We start from the raw sequence: 23107 nt of genomic DNA on the forward strand, positions 1-23107 counted from the left end.
AGAGGGAGTCACAGACTCTGAAATAGGCTTCAGGCTCTGAGCTGGCAGTCAGCACAGAGCCCGACGCGGGGCTCGAACCCACGAACCGCGAGATCATGACCTAAGCGAAAGTCGGACGCTTAACCGACTAAGCCACCCAGGCGCCCCCTATATTTAATGTTTAAAAAAATCCATCTAGTATATTAAAATTATAATGTCTACTATCTACTCAAAAATTACCAGACAAGCAAAGAAAGCAGAAAAATTTAACCTATAGTATGAAGAAAAATAAATAAATCTAACCATTAAGTGACTTATAAGGTTATATTAATTTTATAATAATAAAATTAAGGGACATGAAAAATTAAAGGATTATAAAGGACTATTATCTATATGGTCAAGAAAGTAAAGACTGAATATGTGGAATGAAGACATGGATTATATAAAAAAAGACCTAATAAAAATTCTTCAGAGGAAAACCAGTTTCTGATATTAAAAAACCCTGAATAGGATATAAGCTAAATTAACCATTGGCAAAAAAAAAAAAAAAAAATTAGTGAACTTACAAACACAACAATAAAAACTAAAAAAAAAAAAAAGAGAAAAGACTGAAAGTGCACAGATCAACAAACTGTAGGACAACTTTAAGTGGTCAAATATACAGCTAATTTGGAGCCTCAAAAGGAAAAAAAGGAGGGGTAAATTAAAGAAATGACAGTGAAAAACTTATCAAACAAGATAAAAACACAACATGTATAAGTTTTGTGGCATGCGGCTAAAAGAAGTACATAGTGAAATTTACAGAATTAACACTCTATATTTAAAAAGGTCTCACAAGGCACCTGGGTGGCTCAGTCGGTTGAGTGTCCGACTTCAGCTCAGGTCATGATCTCATGGTTCGTGTCGAGCCCCGCGTTGGGCTCTGTGCTGACAGCTAGCTCAGAGCCTGGAGCCTGTTTCAGATTCTGTATCTCCCTCCCTCTCTGACCCTGTCTCTGTCTCTCTGAGACAGCTCATGCTGTCTGTCTCTCTCATAAATAAATAAATAAATAAATAAATAAATGTCTCAGATCAATAACCAAAACTTTAACCTTAAGAAACTACAATAAGAGCAAATGAAACACAATGTAAACAGAAGAAAGGAAATAATAATGAAATCTAATGAAACCAAATCAATGAAATCAATGAAACCAAAAGCTGGTTCTCTGAAAAAAAAAAAAATTGATATGCCTCTAGTTAGACTAAGCAGGTGGGGGGGAAAGGGAGACATGAATTAACAATGTCAGAAATAAAGAGGATTAGATACTATAGACATGAAAAAGATAATGAGAACACTATACGCAACATATGATGATATATTCTCTCTTTTGTATTTTTCTTTTTATTTTTTCCTGATAAAGTCTATCACTTCAATGAACTGGGATAATTCTTTACTAGAAACATATTACCAAAGCTCATCCAAAAGGAAACAGATACAATAAATAGTCTTATACCTATTAAATAAAGTGTATCTTCAATACCCTTCCCCCACCCCAAAGAAAACTCCAGGTCCAGGTAGATTCAATGGTGAATTAAGCCAAAGATTTAAAGAATACCAATTCTATACAAATTATTCCAGAAAAATGAAAAAGAGGAAATGCTTTGCAGTTCCTTCCATGAGGTCAACATTATACCCTGATAACACTACCAGATAAACACACAAAAACAAAGAAAACTACAGAGTAGTGAACACAGATGTGAAATTTCTTAACATAATTTTAGCAAATACATAAAAAAGACAATTCGTAAAGACTACCTTAGTCTGCTTAGGCTGCCATAACAAAATGCCATGGACTGGGCGGCTTAAACAACAGAAATGTATTTTCTCACAGTTCTTGAGGCTAGAAGTCGAAGATGAGGGTACCAGCATGGTCAAGTTCTGGTGAGGGCTCTCTTCTGGCTTGCAGACAACCACCTTCTCACTGTGTTCTCACATGGCAGAGAAAGAGAAAGAGATCTCTCCTCCTGTTATTATAAGAGATCACAGTCCTATCATGTTAGGGCCCTAGTCTTATGACTTCGTTTAACCTTGATTATTTCCTAAGACCCTACCTCCAGATAGAGTCACACTGAGTGTTAGGGCATCGAAATGTAAAGGTGGATATACACACACACACACACACACACACACACACACACACACACATACATACATACATTGCAGTCCACAGCAATGACTTAAGTGGGGTTTATCCTCCCAGAAATGCAAGACTGGTTTTTAAAAATCTATCAATGTGATTCACCACATCAGCAAACTTAAAATGAAAAAAATCATTATCTCAATGCATTTCAAAATTTTTTGACAAACACCAATATGCATTCCTGATAAAATTTCTCAGCAAACTAGGAATAGAAGGGAACTTTCTCAACCTGAAAAAGGGCATAGTGAAAAATCTTGTTATCACCAGACTTAATGGTGAAAAACTGAATGCTTTCCCCCTAAGATCAGGAAGGCAAGAATGTCCATGATCATCATTTTTATTTACCACTCTATGTGTAGTTCTAACAAAAAAAAAAGAAAATTCACGAGTTCAAGCCCCATGCCAGGCTCTGTGATGACAGTTCAGAGCCTGGAGCTTGCTTAGGATCCTGTGTCTCCTTCTCTCTGTTCCTCCCCGACTCATGTGCACGTTCTCTCTCTCTCCCTCTCTCTCTCAAAAATAAACATTAAAAACAAGATAGACAATTACTGAAAACAGAATATAGGGTAGAGAAATAGACCCATACATATGCAGTCAATTAACTCATGAAAAATAAATTTTTATTGAAATAAAATTTACGTAGCATAAAATCCACCATTTTAGCCATTTTAAAGTGTATAACCCTGTGTTTTGTATATTCGCAATATTGTACAATCATTACCACTACCCAATTACAGAATATTTCTGTCAACCCTGATAGAAACCTTATCTCTTCCAATTCCCCCCACCCTCAACTCCTACCAAGTACTAATTTATTTTCTGTCTCCATAGATCTGCCAAATTTGGAAATTTAATATAAATGGAATCATACTCAATGAAACCAAAAGTTGCTTGTTTGAAAAGATGAACAAAACTGACAAACCTTTAGCTTGGCTGATGAAGACAAATAGAAGATTCACATAACTAAAGTCATGAATGAAGGTAGGGATACGACTACTGACCATGGAATGTCAATACATTAAACAACCTAGAAGAAATGGACAATTCCTAGAAACAAACTACCAAAACTTACTCAAGAATAGAAAATCTGAATACTCACAGGGTATTCAAGTTAAGAGATAATAAAAAAAAACTTCCCACAAAGAAAAGTCCAGCATCAGATGGCTTCACTGGTGAGTTTTACAAACATTTACAGAAGAATTAACACCCATCCTTCTCAAACTCCTGCAAAACCCAGAAAAGGAGGAATAGTTTCCAACTCATTCTATGAGGCCAGTATCACCCTGATACCAAAACCTGACAAAGAAAGCACAAGAGGGGCACCTGGTTGGCTCTGCTGGTTAAGTGTTAAGACTCTTGATTTTGGCTCAGGTCATGATCTCACAGTTTGTGAGATTGAGCCCTACATGGGGCTCTGCACTGACAGCACCAAAGCTTGCTTAGGGTTTTCTCTCCCTCTCTCTCTCTGCCCCTCCCTGGACTCGTGTGTGTGTGTGTGTGTGTGTATGCTCTCCCCCAAAATAAACTTATAAAAATATTTTAATAAAAGCAAAATGAAAACAGATTAGTGGGGGGAGGGAACCCTATCGTATTATACAAAAGAAATTTCTAAGAGGTTTAATTAAGATTACAATTAGAAAATTTTTAGGAAATACAGATGAGTGTCTTATAGCCTCAGAATCCTAAAGAGATGGGTTTCTTAAACAAAATATAAAAGTATAAACACTAAAAAAAGATTGACAATGATACTACACTGAAATTTTAAAGTTTAGATTAACAAGACAAAGTGTAAAAATAGTATAAGAAATAAGGAGTATTGACAAGATGTTTACATTGCAAATATAAATGCCAAAGGACTGACATCTGACATATAATAAGAATTGTGACAAATCAATAAAAACAGACAATCACAAAGAAAACAGAGAAAGAGCATAAAAAGGCAATTCATAAAATCAAAAACTGAATGGCCAAAAAATATGAAAAATGCTCAACCTTATCATAGCAACAATAAGAAACAAATTCACAATCACATTACCAAAAACATAAAACTTTGACGATACCAAGTATTGAATATCTGGATGAAGGGAAACCCTCATACACTGATGGCAGTATGTAAATTAATAAAGCCACTTCAGAAAACAATCAGACTATACTACAACTAAAATAAAAATTTATATACCATCAGCCCAGCCCAACTTTAGGCAAAGCCACTGGAATGTTTATTACAGCATGACTCTTAACAGCATATAGTAAACCTAAATATCCACCAATTAAAAACACACACACAGTACTTTTATGTAATAGGATACTATACAACAGTTAAATAAAAACAACATGTATCAACACAGATATACTGAAAAACAGTATTGAGAGAGGGAAAAAAGGAAGTTGCAGAGGAATGACTACAATAGTATACTGCTCAATGTAAAGTTTAAAAGCATGTAAATCCATACTATGTATTGTTTATAGATACATAAACATATATTCTTTGTATAAAGGAGTTTATGATAATAATAAACCCCAAATTTCAGGACAGTGGTTGCCTAGGGAACAGAGGAAAGAGAATTAGAACAGGAGTAATACACACAGGGCTTCAAATAAATCTGTAATTTGAGTGGTTTTTTTTTTTAATGTTTATTTTTTTACTTTTATTTTTTTATGTTTTATTTATTTCTAGGAGAGAGAGAGAGAGACAGCATGAGCAGGGGAGGGTCAGAGAGAGAGGGAGTCACAGACTGGAACGGGTTCCAGGCTCTGAGCTGGCAGTCAGCACAGAGCCCGATGCGGGGCTCGAACCCACGAACCGCGAGATCATGACCTAAGCAAAAGTCGCTCGCTTAACCTACTAAGCCACCCAGGCGCCCCGAGTGTTTTAAAAAGTAAAAGCAAAAGCAAAGCAACTGAAAGAAAAAGGCACATCCTAGAAAATGTCAGAACTCTAGGGATTTAAAATAAAATTATAAAATCCTTCAAGAAGGAAAAGAAGCTTACTTGCAAAGGAAAAAGAATTAGAATGACAGATTTCTCATTAGCAACAGTGGGTGCTAAAAAAATCAAAGAGTGATACTGTCAAAGTATCGGGAGAATTATTTGAACACTGGAATACTGTATTTTAAAAAATATTTTGTTTAATATTTTTTAATATTTATTTTTGAGAAAGAGAGACAGAATGTGAGTGGGGAAGGGGCAGAGAGAGAGGGAGACACAGACTCCAAAGGAGGCTCCAGGCTCCAAGCTGTCACGACAGAGCCCGACAAAGGGCTCAAACTCACAAATCGAGAGATCACAACCTGAGCCCAAGTTGGGCGCCCAACTGACTGAGCCACCCAAGCACCACTTTTTTAAAAAATATTTTTGAGGGGGAGAGTAAGAGAGCACGCAGACACAAGTGGAGGAGGGACAGAGAGACAAGAGAGAGAGAGGATCCAAAGTGGGCTCTGCACTGACAGCAGAGAACCCAATGCAGGATGCAAACTCCCCAATCCTGAAATCGTGACTTGAGCCAAAGTCAGATTCTTAACTGACTGTGCCACCCAGGCCCGAAATATGGGTAGTGAGGATAGAGGGCAATAGAAGTATATTTTCAGACATGCAAGAACTCAAAGTTCTCTTAGAAACCCTGGTGGAAAAAGAATGTACTACAGCAAAAGAATGAATCTAAAAAGAAAAATGTGGGAACCAAAAGAAGTGGTGAGCAAATACACTTACCGAAATATATAGTTTAGTTTAAATAATTGCTGAGAGGGGTGCCTGGGTGGCTCAGTGGGTTGAGCGACCAACTCTTGATTTTGCCTCAGGTCATGATCCTAGGGTTGTGGAATGGAGCCCTGCATCTTAGTAATGAAGTGTGGAGCAGGCATGGGTCTTGCTTAAGATTTTCTCTCTTCCCTCTTCCCCTTCCTCCTCTCCCGCTCTCTCTAAAATGAAAAATAATGAGGGGCGCCTGGGTGGCTTAGTCGGTTAAGCGTCCGACTTTCGCTTAGGTCATGATCTCGCGGTTCGTGGGTTCGAGCCCCGCGTCGGGCTCTGTGCTGACTGCCAGCTCAGAGCCTGGAGCCTGTTTCAGTCTGTGACTCCCTCTCTCTCTGACCCTTCCCTGCTCACGCTGTCTCTCTCTCTCCTAGAAATAAATAAATAAATAAATAAATAAAATAAAATGAAATGAAAAATAATGATTGCAGAGAGCATAAAAATAAATGATTGACAAGAGGGAACTAAATCCCAGGTAATTATTAAAACATGGCAGGTTGGGTGTGGGACTCAGAGGGTTAGGGAGGGAGCTTGCTAAGATTCTTATATTGCATGATGATACTATAGTTAGTAAAGAACTTACTGTGCTCCAATATCAGCCTTTAGAGGAAATGGAGAAAATCTCCCAGTATTAACTTTCCTATAGATACAGACTGTTTACATTTTTGATGATTCTAGCTTAGAAGTATATGTAATTTCTTTAAGTTATAACATTTTGTCTTTCAAGATGGTGGAGATATCCCTCACTAATTAAATGGCATAAAATCAAAATTTAATTATAACTCAAGAAACATTAAGCCTGAGTTACCACATGGTGTCTAAGAGCATGTGTAAGTGGAGTCATTCTGAAAAGAGGATTCAACTCAATCATATCTGCTTAGATAATCGTTCAAGATCAATGAAGAGTTACTCATCAACTACCAACCCACACAGACAACACACATTTACTTATGTATTTTTTCATCTAAATAAGAGATTCAATCCATACTATCTGACATTTCTTTTTCTCCAAATAGAGTGCGATTTCAGTTTACAGGAGTTTCTGTTTGCTTCTTTGTGGGTAAGGGGGAACAGAAAACATGTCCAACAACTATCAAATCTTTATCCAGCAGAACACAGAAATCTTTACAACTACAACAAATGATTTTTGTGTTTTTTTAATAAATGCAAATGACAGTGTTACTCAGTTATAGAAAGCTTTACCTATAAGAAAATACAGCTGGACACCAATGCCAAGATAGTATAATAAAGCTAATTTTAATTATCTTTAAGTCATAAATAACACACACTAAAAAACCCCCATCTTAACAAAATAAAAGATGTATATTTAACCTACGTATAGCATATACACATATAGCAACTTAAATAATTCACAAAAACCAAAAGAGATGTAAAATAAGATAGACTGTCATAATTTTTTTATTCAGAATAAGCTTTTAGTAAGCTATAAAAGTAACATGGCTAGTTTTTCAAATAGTGCTTATAGGTTATTAGAATTCCGATTTTTAAAACATTTTTTTAAAGTTTTCTTTAAAACTTTCTGAGAGTGACAGGGACGGACAGTGAGTGGGGAAGGGGTAGAGGGAGAGATCCCAAGCAAACTCCACACTGTCAGCACAGAGCTGGATGTAGAGCTCAATCCCATGAACCATGAGATCATGACCTGAGCTGAAACCAAGTCAGATGCTTAACTGAGCCACCCAAGCACCCCTGAATTTATTTTAAATAGGGAATCACACCTTCCCCCTATACGCCCTAGAGCTTTTTGGCTATTTATTTCTTCAATAAATGGAACTATTAACTACCTACTCTCTACACCAGAAACCTGAGAACTTCTCTAGTTTTTCTTCTCACTCCCTACAGCTACTACCCCATTTCATATCTCACCAATAATATAATAACATCCTATAGCTGAATTAATAGCTATATTAACCTATAGCTGCCCACTGCCTTTCCAACACGTCACAAAATTTTAGTCTTAGAAATAAGACTTTCAGGTCACCTCTGTTGAAAATATGGAATAATTCAGAAAAATTGGGCTGGGGATTTAAAAAAACTTTTTTTAATATTTATTTATTTTTGAGAGGGAGAGAGAGAGAGAATGTAAGTGAAGGAGAGGCAGAGAAACAAGGAGACACAGAATCAGAAGCAGGCTCTAGGCTCTAAGCTCAGCATAGAGCCTGATGCGGGACTCAAACTCATGGACTGTGAGATCATGACCTGGGCTGAAGTTGGACACTTAACTGACTGAGCCACCCAGGCGCCCCTTAATTTGAAAAGGTAAATAGCAAAAAAGTAATAATGACTTTTCCCTGAGCTATCTTGAGAAAGATAAAAGAAAAATTAGATTTTAAAACTATATTCTGAGATTCCTATAAAAAGTAATAAGCTTAGAAGATAGAGGTTAACACATATGTTTTGGCCTGCAGTAAAGATATGGTACAACCATACAATCCAAGAAGGAAACAGAGATTACACAAAGATTTACCACCTTAGGCTTCTAAGGCACTACTACAAATCAAGATGAAGAGGGTCTGGGAGGAAACAACAGAGGAAGAAAGGGAGGAAAGGAAGGAAGAAAAGAGAAAAGAAAGAAAAGAAGGAATAGTGTATGGATGAGGATTCAGTAGTATCGATCTTTACAAGCAATTCCCAAAAGGAAACAGTTAACACCCTGACAAATCTCTAGTAAGCAAAGGAAAAGAACAACTAAAACTACAACAAAATACCCATTATTTCTAGTTTGAAATATGTGAAATTTATTCATTCAACTAACATTTGAGCATCTCCTATATGCTAAGTTCCATGACACAAAGTATATCCGGCAATATGAACTCTTTACAGAATTTAAAGTCAGTCAGTGACAGTCTGCCTTTATTTAATGTGTTTTTTCCTTTAAACAAAGAAAAATATTGCTAAGGCATTTATAATTCAGTGTCCAAATCTGATTTTCTCACACGGTCTGAAGTTCATGAACCACAGATCTTTCAGAAACCTAAAGCCTGAAGTTAAGTTGCAACTTTCTGTACACACATTATTTCAGAATCCTATGGCTTTTCTCACGCTTTTCTCTACCTGGAATGCTCATCCGTCTCCTATACAACCATTTAATTTCCATAATGACTGCAGTGATGCTATGACAGCTGCTGGGCAAAGGTAGGTACTCGCTCATTTATATTCCCAAAGAACCTCTTCTATTACAGCAGTTATACTCCTATATAATTGTTTGTATAACTAGATTCATACAAACATGACACAAACATATGCCATATATAAGACATTCACTTTGGAATCAAAGACACAAGAGGTTAAAAGGATGAAAAAGAGGACGCCTAGGTGGCTCAGTCAGTTAAGCATCTGACTTCGGCTCAGGTCATGGTCTCATGGTTTATGAGTTTGAGCCCAGCATTGGGCTCTCTGCTCTCAGTGCAGGAAGCATGCTTCAGATCCTCTGTCTTATTCTCTCTCTGCCCCTCATACCCCCTTAAAAGTAAACATTTTTTTTAAAGGAGAGCGCCTGGGTGGCTCAGCCAGTTAAACATCTGACTTCTTCGCTTCAAATCATAATCTCACCGTTGATGGGTTCAAGCCTTCATCGGGCTCTATGCTGACAGCTTAGCCTGGAGCCTGCCTTGGATTGTGTGTGTCTCTCTCTGCTCCTCCCTTGCTTGCACTGTTTCTCTCTCTCAAAAATAAACAAAAAAAAAAGAGAGAGAAGTTCTTAGAAACTTTAAAAAAAAAAAAAAGGATGAAGAAGATACATCACACAAAGCAGTAACCAAAAGACAGCCCAAGTGGCTCTACTAATACCAGACAAACCAGACAGAATTTGAAGAAAAAGATCAGGATAAATAAATGAAAACAGACATTCCAAGCTACACATTAGAATCACTAAGGCCGGGGCCACAGTCCCCAAGGACCCTGAATTTACTAGAGTGTGGGTAAGGCCCAGGCATCAGTATTTTTCAAAAGGATTCCCCAGATGATTCTAATGTGCAGCCAGAAATAGTTAATTAAATCACCTGATTATAATAAAGGTTGAAAACCACTGAGCTAAAAGGAAAAAAATAAGACCACTTCTTTAATTAGGGTAAATGGAAGTCATAACAGTGGGAGAACGAACCCTGGAGTCTTTTGATGACACACTGCACAAAACGTTAGAGCTATAGGAGATGGAGTCTTAATTCAAAAAGTTTCAAGAAGAGAATTATTTCCAAATCAGAAAGACTAGAGTTATCCTCAGCAATGACAAACAGTGTTTGTGTTTGAGGCATTCAATTGTACCTATGAATTTGTATTTACTTTTAATATATTTCAGTATCCCATTAAAATAGCAGACCTTTTATAATAATCCCTATTTAATAAAATTGGTACTTTTAAAAGTAAACAAGCATAGGGGCACCTGGGTGGCTCAGTCAGTTAAGCGTCCAACTTCAGCTCAGGTCATGATCACACGGTTCATGGGTTTGAGCCCCACACTGGGCTCTGTGCTGACAGCTAGCTCAGAGCTGGGAGCCAGTTTCAAATTCTGTGTCTCCCTATGTCTCTGGCCCTCCCCTGTTCGTGCTGTGTCTCTCTCTCTCTCTCAGAAATAAAGTAAAACGTTAAAAAAAATTTTTAGAAAGACTTTAAAAAAAGTAAACAAGCATAAATGAGTAGAAATGCATGCTATGACTCAAAAGCCTAACTATTCAAATCACTACTCAGTGTTCAGACCAAGACCATTGTACTGAAGATTACATTCCAATTCTAAGATTGTACCTGAGGGGACAGACAATACAGTGGTTAAGAACTACGGCTCTGAAGCCAGGTTTACCCAGTTTTAAATTCCTACAACACTATGAACTACCTTTGTATCAAACGTTCCTCCATTTTAACGATGTGTGACTTCAGGAAAGTTACGTTACCTCTCTAATACTCAGGTTACCTGTAAAGAGTAAATACCAACTGTACAACAGAGTAGTTGTGCGAATTAAATAATCTTGGTAGAAGACTTCACTATAGAGCCTGGCTCAACAGTAAGCTCTAATTACTGTAAAATTATTACTAAAGGCATTTATTTGACCTAGAAAATAATGGTAGAGCATGTGCACTCCAAAGCCCCTCACTTTTGCAATTTATTTTTGTTTTATAAAAGATGGAAATGGAGAAGATAATTTAGGTTGAAAAGGGAGGTCAAAAATATGGGAAAATAGCAAAGAAAAAGGATGAGGCATAGTTATCATGATGAATCAAACCAGATAAGCACAGAAGATAGAGAGCTATAAAATGATAAGACCATGAAAGCAAAAAGAAAGACAAGGACAAAACAGTAGATCACAGTCAAAATTAAAAGGACAAAAAAAAAAAAAATCTCTAAAATGAGGAGTGTTATGGAAAGTCTGTGTTCAGATGCTGGCCACGTTAGGAGTACTAGAGATAGCTCCTGCATGGTTCTAATAAAGTAAAGCTTGACAGGATTTTAATGGTAATATAAATTAAACTCCACTGTATTTCTTATTAGGCAAAGTTGTCAGACGTGTTACAATCTTGCTATACCCCAAAACTCCAAACACCAAAAGCAAACTGCAATATGGAATAACTCATTATTTTTCCTTGAAAGATTTTTACGTGTAAACATTGAGGAAACAGCAGTTATACTTATTTGCAGTCAACTGTGAGGATGCTCAGGACAAAAGGACCAGAAGTATCAAAATAAATTCCCTGACATTTCCAGCAGTCTAAGTGCTAAAGCTTTATAAACCAACATTCTGCACTTTCCCTGTGAAACTGACTGATGCTCAAGCATGTAATTCCACCCACTAATAAGTAGGGTATTCTCAAGGATGTTCTCCCCAACCCTCTGTACCCTGAGTAACCTAAGTAAATATTTTTAAGTTCTACCTTCAATAAATATATCCTTTCTCATCTAAGTAGATGACATCACCATTTTCCCAACCTTATCCTCACCAAGACCTGGGGTTCTGCCTCCAAATGAGATCTGAAACCAGTCCACCTGGATGAGACTTTAAGGCCAGTCTAACAACAATATTACAATTCTTACCATTACTGCCAATTACCATGTCACTTGGCCTCCATCCCAGCCTTGCCATATGACAATTAGACAGAGGAAGCCATGGCTATCCTTGGAAAAAATTAGTCAACATAGTATCGTCACTCTGTTAACAGAAAAGATTAAAAAGATTCACCTAACCTAAAAAGAATAATAAAGAGTTGTGTATAAAATTAGATAAATAATGAGGAAACTAGTGCTCTATTATTTTCTTTTTTTTTTTAAATTTTTTTTTAATGTTTTATTTATTTCTAGGAGAGAGAGAGAGACAGCGTGAGCAGGGGAGGGTCAGAGAGAGAGGGAGTCACAGACTGAAATAGGCTCCAGGCTCTGAGCTGGCAATCAGCACAGAGCCCGATGTGGGGCTCGAACCCACGAACCGCGAGATCATGACCTAAGCGAAAGTCGGACGCTTAACCGACTAAGCCACCCAGGCGCCCCTAATTTTGTTTTTTTCTGTGAAGGGCCAGATAACACTTTAGGCTGTGCAGGCTTTACATTCTTTGTCACAATCACTTGCCTCTTCCACTTTAGTGTGAGAGCAGCCACAGACAATTATGTAAACAAATAAGCATGGCTGTGTCCCAATAAAACTTTATTTACAAAAACAGTCAATGGGTCAGATTTGGCCTACATCCATACTTTGCTCATCCTTGCATTAGACTATCACAGACTAGGTTTTAACTTCCAATTACATGCATTCATGTAACAGCCAAAGTACAATTCATGTACAGCCGAACTGAACAGCTGAAGTTGGATGTTCAACTGACTGTACCATGCAGGCACCCCATATATTTGGATTTTTTTAAGTTTATTTATTTATTATGAAAGAGAGACTTAGCACGAGTGTTGGGGGGGCGAGGGGGAAACCCAAAGAGAGGGGGAGAGAGAATTCCAAGCAAGCTCTGCACTGTCAGGCCAGAGCCTGACGTAGGGCTCAAACTCATGAACCGAACCATGAGATCATGACCTAAGCTGAAAATAAAGAGTTGTATACTTAACCAACCGAGCCACTCAGGGACCCCCATGCGTTCATTTTAAATACGGTATTACATCTAATGAAATAGGACATGAAATCTGGTTACTTTGAGTGCTAGTGCTAACCAATATGTCAATTACTTCTGACTAGCAATGGAAAGAATCTCATTCTCATATGTTGGGGAAATGTTTATTTAAGAGTTATATAAGAGTTAATTCTAAAAAAAAAAAAAAAAAGCTTTAGAACAGAACATGGTCCTATAATGAATTGGGAAATAGTTACTCATTTCATAAATATTTATTCCTGCTCTCAAGGAGCTTGTAGTCTGGTAGGCAAGACTGTGAGTGCATAGAAGTTTTACATGTATTATTATATAAAATCTACAAAGAGCTCATATGGGGTGAGGAAGTAGAAGTGGTTAATTTAACTTGAGAGAGAGAGGAACCTGGAAAAATTTCAAAGAGCACCTGGTGATTAATCACTAGTAGGAGTACAGTGAGCAGGCAAGTGAAGATGGGTAGACAATATTCAACTCACACAGAAGACTTTTTAAAAACTTTTCTAAAAAGATATAATTGACATATAACATGATATTAGTGTCAGGTGTACAATACGATTCAATATTGTATATACTGCAAAATGATCATAACAACAAACCTAGTTAATATTCATCACCACACACAGTTACAAATTTTTTTCTTCTGATGAGAAATTTTATGATCTACTCTCTTAGCAACTTTCTAATATATCATACACTATTATTAAATATAGTCACCATATTGTACATTAAATACCCATGACTGATTTATTTTATAATTGGAAGTTGTACCTTTTGACCACCTTCACCCATTTCACTTCTTGATCAAAGACTACTTTTAAATGTTTTTGTAATTACCAAAGAAGTACATAATCAGTATATGAAATGTGAAAAGAAAACGAAGAAAAAATAAAAACCTATAATCCTATTATTTAGAAATGATTAAGAAAAACATGTACAAATAGAGAAAAAGGCATAGTATAAACACAGAGCTAAACAAATTATAAAACAGTTCACTAAAATATGCATCATTACCAAGTGCACATATTACTTGTCCGTATATTAAAAAGAAAACAAAAAACAGACACACAACTTATTGGGGCACCTGGGTGGCTCAGTCAGTTAAGCCTCTGACTCTGGATTTTGGTTCAGGTAATGATCTTACAGTTCATGAAATTTCTTTCTCCCTCTCTGCCCCTCCCTCACTCACAAGCATAGGTGTGCACACTGTCTCTCTCTCTCAAAATAAATAAATAAACTTTTAAAAAAAACTTAAAAAAACCAACTTATTGTTTCATTGTCTACCTATGCTGGTAAACTATAACCTCCATAAAAACAAGGATCTTACTTATGTTTTTCATTAATGCATCCCCAGAATATAAGTTTGCCTGGTACATAGTAGGTAATCAATTAACATTTGTTGAAAGAACCAATCCTTTTTAAAATGAAGCCCCAGACTACTCTCTCAAGCAATATTTGATACTGTAAAAATTCTAACACAAAAAGGGAATAGAAAACACCCCAATACCCCTTATAATGCAATCTACCATAAAGAAAAACAAAACAAAAAGTACCAAGGCATAGTATTTTAAGACTATATCAGAAGAGAGCCAAAGGAAATTTTCTTAAATCCAGGAACACACATAAATATCTCCCTTATTAAATATATGACTCAGGTTAAAATGTACTTTGGGTCTGAATTGTTCTTTTCCACACTGCATAAAATTGTCATAGAGATATTTTTAGCCTATTAATTTATAGACTAGAATTCATAGACTATTACTCCACTTGCTAAAAACTCAAGAGAAAAAAATTTAGCCTTTGAATGGTAATTTTAAGTCCAACCCAACTTAGCTACTTCTTACTAGATTAGAAAATCCTTAAAAGAAAACCCATGTTTAATTAGTTTTTTTAAAAAAAATAATCCACACTGTACTTAGCACATAGCAGATATTCAATACATATATTAAGTGAAGTAGCTAAATGCTTACCTTTCAAACAGATTTTAAAACACAGATAAATTTCAAAAGAAATTTCTTAGCAATTAAAAAACAAGCAAGTCAGTCTGCATGAACAAGCCCAACTTAGCCAGAAAAATCCTCTACCCCTACATCATCTTCAGTCTTGGGACAAGCCAGCAACCTCCCCCCAGACCTCCACAACTTTTGGATACCTCAACTCTGTAACATACCAAAAATGATGGCGAATATACTTCTCTCTTTCCTTCTAATAAATGAATAAAAGAATATTTCTTAATTCAAAATGGAAAAGCCAAACCAGAGCCATTTTCTACCAAAACAGGCTCTGATTCCAGCACTGCTACACTAATGGTCTGCCACTGCTGATCCATGAAACTTTGGGCACGTGCATCTGATAACATCTTTTGTAAAGCAATAGATGGTGGCTCCAGTTATGGTAAAGTCATCTTTCTACTTTGTAAAATTCACCAAAAAACGACTGTCACACAATCAGCACTATTATGAGTTACAGTCACAACTCCAGTTGTATATAAAAGGCATAGTCTTTTGTACTTGACATTTGACTGTAAAAACTGTATGTCAAATCATTTTAAAATGCAAAAAACAAATTGTATCTAAAATCGCCCTAGTAGGGCACCTGTGTGGCTCAGTCGGTTAAGTCTGAGTTTGGCTCAGGTCATGATCTCAAGGTTCAAGTGTTCAAGCCCCACATGGGGCTCTCTGCTGTCAGTGCAGACTCTGCTTCAAATCTTCAGTCTCCCTCTCTCTCTGCCCCTCCCTCCAAAAGTAAACATGAAAAATAAAATAAAATGGCTCTCGTAACATAGAATCTCAAAAAAAAAAAAAAATCAAACCAAAAACAAATGATCCAACTTAATACCATACAAATAACTTAATCAACCACAGAACTATGGGAATCATAACACACTATCCACATATACCTTAATAGCCTGTTATTAGATATATGTTAACTCTTCAACCAATACATATATAAAAGCTACCTTTAAAGAATGAGGGGCACCCGGGTGGCTTAGTCGGTTAAGCGTCCGACTTTCGCTTAGGTCATGATCTCGCGGTTCGTGGGTTCGAGCCCCGCGTCGGGCTCTGTGCTGGCTGCTGGCTCGGAGCCTGGAGCCTGTTTCAGAGTCTGTGACTCTCTCTCTCTCTCTGACCCTCCCCTGCTCATGCTGTGTCTCTCTCTCTCTCTGCTAGAGATAAATAAAACATTGAGAAAAAAAAATTAAAAAAAAAAAAAAAGAATGAAAAGTACATTTTCCTCTTGAAAAAGAATGTCCTCTGAAGGAGAGGAAGGACACTTGGGAGCCATGGGTGTTGGTAATCTCACAAAGTCAATGTCCACTTTTACTTCTATCGATACCTCTTGATCATCCACTTTCTGCCAGGAGGATGCTAGGGACATCCATACAGAGCAGAGAATTAGGAGGGCAAAAGTAGACTGTGAGAGTGTGGGGATAAAACAACACCTTCAGGATGTCTGGCTGGCTGAGTCAGTCGGTAGTGCAAGCAATGCTTGGTCTTGGGGTTATGCGTTCAGGCTCCACATTGGGTACAGAGATTACTTTAAAAAAAAAAATTAAAAACTAAACTTAAAAAACAAAAAACAGGGGCACCTGAGTGGTGCTCAGTTGGTTAAGTGTTTGACTTTGGCTCAGGTCATCATCTCACATTTTGTTAAACTTGAGGCCCACGCTGGACTAACTAACACACAGCCCAAGAGTCTGCTTGAGATTCTTTCTCTCCCTCTCTCTCTCTCTCTCTCTCTCTCTCTCTCTCTGCCCCTACCCAACTTGCACTCTCTCTCTCTCTCTCAAAAATAAATAAATAAATAAACTTTAAAAATACACATGGGGTGGGACACCTGGGTGGCTCAGATGGTTGGGCATCTGACTTCAGCTTAGGTCATGATCTCACAGTTCATGAATTTAAGCCCCGATCAGGTTCACTGCCGTCAGCCTGTCAGTGCAGAGCCTGCTTTGGATCCTCTGTCCCCCTCTCTCTGCCCCTCCCCAGCTTGCACTCTCCCTAAAATAAGTAAATATTAAACACACACACACACACACACACACACACACACACACACACACACACAGTACCTGGATGGCTCAGTCGATTAAGCCTCTGACTTCGGCTCAGGTCATGATCTCATGGTTCATGAGTCTGAGCCTCACGTTGGGCTCTGGGCTGACAGCCAGAATCCTGGGGCCTGCTTCTGATTCTCTGTCTCCCTCTCTCTGACCCTGCCCCACCTGCATGCACCCATGCTCTCTCTCAAAAATAAACATTTACACACACACACACACACACACACACCCTTCAGTTAGTACACCCTTTTCCTAGTCTAACTAACATCAACAAGAAATCTAAATTTTTCTCCCAATAGTTTCAACATACAGGTGGACTTTTAAAAGAATAGTCTGAAGAGGGGCGCCTGGGTGGCTCAGTCGGTTGAGCGTCCGACTTCGGCTCAGGTCATGATCTCACGGTTTGTGAGATCGAGCCCCGCGTCGGGCTCTGTGCTGACAGCCAGCTCAGAGCCTGGAGCTTGTTTCAGATTCTGTGTCTCCCTCTCTCTCTCTGACCCTCCCCTGCTCATGCTGTGTCTCTCTCTCTCAGAAATAAATAAACTATTTAAAAAAAAAAAAAGAATAGTCTGAAGAGCACCAATGGTTGGCTATACACATCTGTAATCAATCTCTGCTCCCTGGTTTTCTTCCCCGCAAAATAAAGTCAAAATGGACACAGGACTCCTTTCTAGCCCCCAAATTCAACGAAAGTCTCTAAAGCATAGGTTCCCAAGCTTTCTAGGTTCATGACACCCTCAGTGTTTTACTAATTTTTTCACAGCAACACTAAACAAATACTAGCAGTTCCACTTACCAAGTTGTTAGTAGCAATTTGACAAACTTATGTAGAAAAAAAAATGTTTTTACTTCATTCTTAAATAATCACAGTTACTTACAGAATGCATATTATGGTTGGGCAATGAACAACTTCTTAAACCTTGGAATCAAATGGGACACTGCTACCCTGATTTCCTGTTCCTCACTGATTTACGTTTTGTCACAGCAACCCCCCCCCCCCGCCCCCGGGCACAACCCAACAAAGATACATCATCCAAAGGAACACAGCACAATCTAATGTTCAAATCAGCAGTTATGTCAAGTAGTAGTTTACCTGGCAACCAACAGACATCAAGTACTACTGTATCTTCCTTGAAAATTTAAACTACCACTTGGTGCCTCCCTAAGTTGGTGGCAATACCCCGGGGTATTTTAGTGCAGTCTGGGAAACATGGCCCTATGGTAAGTTATTATATAACTTTCTAGCTTTGGCCTCAGATAGACCTAGGTTAGAAATCAGACTCTACCAATAACTATATAATTTGGGCACAGGGCGGCTGAATCAAACTCCTGAAAGTTCTATGCCTACCCAACAGGACTAATGGTACCAACCTCAGAGAATAGTTGTGAGGAATGAGATGGTGTCTGCACATAGTAAATGCTCAATAAATGCTACTTATTATCACATCATTCAAACATAAATCAACTTTAGTCATTAACTCTCTGGAGGATAAAGGGAACATTCTAAACTAAAGCCACAATGTCAAATAAAAGTTTATGAACAAATTTTCAGGGAAAAGACCATAAAGTGCTTAAACAAAGACAACGTAGAGAACAACAAATTCCTCCAAAGGATGTCATCACTTTGCTATACGTATCACAAAAAATGACTAGGTGAAAAGTCTTAAACTGGCAACTCTGAAGAATACACTTTCAAATACACCTTTTAAAGGATAAGCACACTAGAAAAAAAGAGTTTTATAAGCTAGGATTCTTTATGTAGCACTAAGAACAGACTTTTAAAAAGGGGTGCCTGGGTGGCTCAGTCAGTTAAGCATCCGACTTTGGCTCAGGTCATGATCTCACAGTTCGTGGGTTCAAGCCCCGCATCGGGACAGCTAGCTCAGAGCCTAGAGCCTGCTTCAGATTCTGTGTCTCCCTCTCTCTCTGACCCTCCCCTGCTCACGATGTCTCTCTCTCTCTCAGAAATAAATAAAACATTAAAAAATTAAAAAAATAAATAAATAAGAAAAATAGTTTAATTTACACAGAGCAAAACTCATTTGATTATAAGAAAGACTTTTCCCCAAGAGCATAATAGCTCAATATTATACCTGTGCTCACACCCCTATTCTTACAACATGCCAAAATTTAACATTGTAATTCCAAATATACTTGTAGATCTCTCTCACAAACATCTTTAACAAAATTTGTAATACAAAAATACTTTAAGGGCTTAGTTTATGAAAGCGTTTTTGAAAATATTTCATTTGGTCTTCCGATAACTATATTTACTGAAGAGATGAGGTCCATTGAAATTAAGTAATTTGCCTACAACTTTATATATTACTGTTCAGTGCTAAAACCCATGTCTTTTAACTCCTTCTAGTACACCACAACTCCTTCCTAAAAAGACTGAGTTCAAATCTTGTTAGTTTGGCCAATATTGTTTTATCCAACTGTTCCAAGTAGGTTAACTATCATCAAAGGCCTGAAAATCTTTTCCCTGCACAGTAAGGGCATTTCACCTGCAAGACTTTTCATTTGCCAAGTATCTTGAACTGTGTAATATTAATTGGTTAATAATTATTCTTAGATTGCATTATGACAAGATCTATTATTATAGATGTAACTATACCAATGGTAATGCAGTGGCTCAGCCCACTGGTACAATCTCTCAGCCCAGAATATTTCTCATTTTTCATTTAGTTTGTAGCCCATTGTTCAATTCTAGATAGAAATGTAACATGAACTAGTAAACTGACCCTGATATTTTTTCTTTGATAACCAACAAGCCAAATGCAGTGGCCAAAAATTTAAAAGGAATGGAAGGCAAGCAAACTTGTATGCCACCCAGAATGCAATGCCATCACAGGTCTATGCCTTCCTTTCAACTTGGTCCAAGCAAATTCCAAAAACAATGTACCAGCAATTCTTTCCCCAACTTCCCAATTTCTCCCAGATATATACATTACTATCATTTCCAAAAGTATCCTAAAAGCGACTTACTAAGGCATTCTATTTCACAGGGACTACTTCTCTAAAACTCGAATGTAAATACAATTTCCTAATAAAATACTTATATTGGGGAACTTAACTTCTAAAGAAATTCTGCAGGAAGTCTTTACACAATGTAAGCTATCACACTCTTATTTTATACTACATTAAAAAAAAAAAAAAACTACCTTTTTACATGCCAGAGTTTAAGGGTAAATTTGGGCAGGTAAGAAGAGATAGTTGCCTATACCATAAATGCTGTATTAATTTGAGTCTTTGGTAGTCATAACATCATTTTCTCCATAGCTAATATTTTGAAAAACTTCACACGCGGATCCCTCTTGGCAATGTAAATGCATTCTGTTAACAGAAACTTCTTCATTTCCATGGAGAATTGAAGAGCAACCCTGCTTTCCTAGAGAGGAAACAGCTATCTGTCTTATACAATACCCCGTCCACTTTAGCCACCTAATACGGATCAAAAAAGATCTATCTGGAAAACGTCTCTTCTCCAGCCAACGGCTGTTCCCAGATAAAGGCAATGCTTAGAATACGGAGAAGGAAAAAACAAAAAAAATTTAAAAAAAAACCCTTCTCCGAAGGAAGAAATATGCCAGGAAAGGAGAGCCATGGATCAGGAATAAATAAGGGGTGAGTGTACGCGCTCAGTGTAAGGGCCGGAGGCAGCAGGCACAGAGCGGAGATGCTCCAGCGAAAGCACCACCAGCAGCAGGAGCAGCAGCAGCAGCAGGAAGTTTCAATGGGGCCGGGCAGAGCATGCGCCCTGCACCCGCGCGGTGGCCTTATGTGGAAGGAGCACCACTTGCGAACACCAATAATAGACCAGCAGCACCAGAGAGAGAAACATGAGCAACAAGCACCTTCTTCAACTGTTTCCCCCTCCGTCTGAGCCCCTCCTCCAGCCTACATACTAACCACCCCACCCCACCCTGCAAATGGGAGGGCGACTTCTTCCCCTAAGCCCCGCTGCCAAGATGAAGGGGGAAGGGATTAGAAAAGTGGGGAGATGCTTTTCTATTATTTGGGGGGGAGGTGGGGTGGAGGAGGAGGAAAACTATGGGGGAGGAAAAATTAACCCTCTCCCCTCCAAAGTGGAGAGAAGCTGAACGACTTCCACCTCCAAAGCGAGAATAGAGAAGGACCCTCTCCCATGGGGGAGGAGCAAACCTCCCTACTCCGAGGAAGGAGTTTTGGGGGTTAAACCGGCCCTCGAGGGGAAAGGAAGAGAGACGTGAGCCGACTCTCTCGGGGGAGTTCCCACTAGAGGGAGGGAGAGCAGAAGTGTCCGCTGGCCCCCGCCCACCCAGGTGGAGGGAGAGAAAGGGGCGCCCCGAGAAGATGAGCCCAGCCTCCCCCGAGATGGTCGGGAGGATGGTGGGAGGAGGGGAAGGAGCAAGGCAAGGGAGGAGGAGAAAAGCGCAAAGCTGGCCGGAACCTGCGCTCCCCTTCCCCCGCCACCCAGGGGGAGAAGGGGTGGAGGACCAGCCCCTGCCGCCGGGGAGCAGTCCCAGGGGCCGCCGACCAGCACAATGACCCCCTCCACGCCCCCAGCCCACACCTAGCCCGCGACGCCCCCACCTCCGCTCGGCGCCAGGCCCAGTGGCCCTAGGGGGTCTCTGCCCCGCCTCCCCACTGCCCAAGACCCTGGGGGCTGGGCGGAAAGGCCGGGCCGGGCGGAGCTGCGCCCCAGGGGAAGGACAGAGCCGCGGAGGCCCGGGATATCCGTGAACAGCGGAGAGAAGGAGCTTTCCAGGGCCGCTTCCCGCCGGGCGTTCGGGCCCCTCGCTTACCTTCTCCACTGCCGACGTCCGGCGGCGGCGCCTGCAGCACCCGCTCCAGCTCAGGGAACGGCAACTCAGGCAGGTCGAGCAGCGGCCCGTAGCGCTCCAAGAAGGAGCAGACTACGGCGAAGTTGGGGCACGAACCCGGGCAGCCCGGAGGAGCCATCGCGGCCGCCGCTGCTGCCGCCGCCGCCATTTTGAACTGGAGGATGGAGGAGGAGGCGATGGGGGGGTGGAGGGAGTTAGGTGCCGAGGAATGGCAGGGCAGCTTTCCGGACAACAGGAGGCGCTAGTGAGTAGGCTCCCCTGCGGATCTGAGCGTCTCCGGCACGGCGCCGCGATCCCACAATACAACGGCTGCTCGGAGCAGTCGAGAACCTAACCAGACGAGGGAAAGAGAGGCGCTCTGTGCCTTTCACTTTCCGCCCTTTTCCGCCCCCCTTCCCTCCCTCTACTTCGCCCCTCCCACTTTTGGGTTTGCCACAGCCTCGTGTGACAGGGGGAATGAAAACAAGGGAAGCGGGGCAAGGAAGGGGACTGGAAGCTTGAAGAGGCGGGACTTTTTAGGAGCGGTGGCCAATAGGCTTGGAGGGGGCGGGGCTTCTGACGACGACTGGCTGAAAGGCTTTTTCGGGGCGGGGCGAGTGGGGTGAGCTCTTAACCGAGAGGGCCTGAACGAACCAAGGTGAGAGGTAAAGCGCGGAGCCGTTTGGGATCGCAACTCTTGCGAAGGGAGGACGTCGGGTGAGTTTTGCGGGGTCTCCGGGATCTGAATCCCGGCCATCAGATGGTGGGGGAAGTTGAAGAGAGTGAATAAGAAGCGGAAAAAGAGGAGAATCGAAAAGCACGATTCTGGCAGAAGGTTGGGAAGGGGAAAGGTAGAGAAGTGCTCTTAATTAGGGATTGGGATGGGACCTTTGTAAGTGCCAGCGAAGCTTTGCTGAGGGTTATTGCTGTCTGCTAGGGTGTAAGAATCGTAGCTATACTGGAAAACAGGGCCTGAGGGAACGGGGCTCTGCGGGGATCACCTCTCTGCTGAGGAATTGGGGCCCTGCTAGAAGATCAGGGGGCTGAAGGGACCAGGCTCTTAAGGCCGACCAAGGTGTGAGGGGACAGGGCCCTGCTGTGGTTGTCAGGGTGTGAGGGGGAGGGGCTCTTGAGGAATGAGGACCTTTGTAGGGGACCAGGATTCACTAAGACAACGGACGGGATAGCGACCTGGTGCAAGAGCAAAAAAGTTGTTAGGAGACAGGGTTCCGCTTCTTTGGGGG

At 40.0% G+C, this 23107-nt stretch overlaps 2 protein-coding genes across 5 annotated transcripts in view; one reads left to right on the forward strand and one right to left on the reverse strand.

Annotated features, from left to right (window-relative positions):
- RSF1 (remodeling and spacing factor 1) overlaps positions 1 to 22033 on the reverse strand; it is a 159425-nt gene extending 137392 nt beyond the window's left edge. For both annotated transcript variants that reach the window (XM_039228712.1, XM_039228711.1), the window contains exon 1: positions 21846 to 22033. In XM_039228712.1, coding sequence (XP_039084643.1) covers positions 21846 to 22032 — 187 coding nt within the window. In that variant the 5' untranslated portion in view covers position 22033. The remainder of the gene's footprint in view (positions 1 to 21845) is intronic.
- A 442-nt stretch (positions 22034 to 22475) lies between these two features.
- The window catches only part of AAMDC (adipogenesis associated Mth938 domain containing), a 35826-nt gene continuing 35194 nt past the window's right edge, over positions 22476 to 23107 (forward strand). Inside the window, exon 1 of one of the 3 annotated variants that reach the window (XM_039228716.1) lies at positions 22476 to 22580. The gene's annotated coding sequence lies outside the window, so the exon portion shown is untranslated. The remainder of the gene's footprint in view (positions 22581 to 23107) is intronic. The other 2 variants (XM_039228715.1, XM_039228717.1) reach the window with 2 other exon arrangements.

Source organism: Hyaena hyaena, unplaced genomic scaffold (assembly GCF_003009895.1).
Source record: "Hyaena hyaena isolate Hyena2069 unplaced genomic scaffold, ASM300989v1 scaffold_34, whole genome shotgun sequence".
Classification (NCBI taxonomy): Eukaryota; Metazoa; Chordata; class Mammalia; order Carnivora; family Hyaenidae; genus Hyaena; species Hyaena hyaena.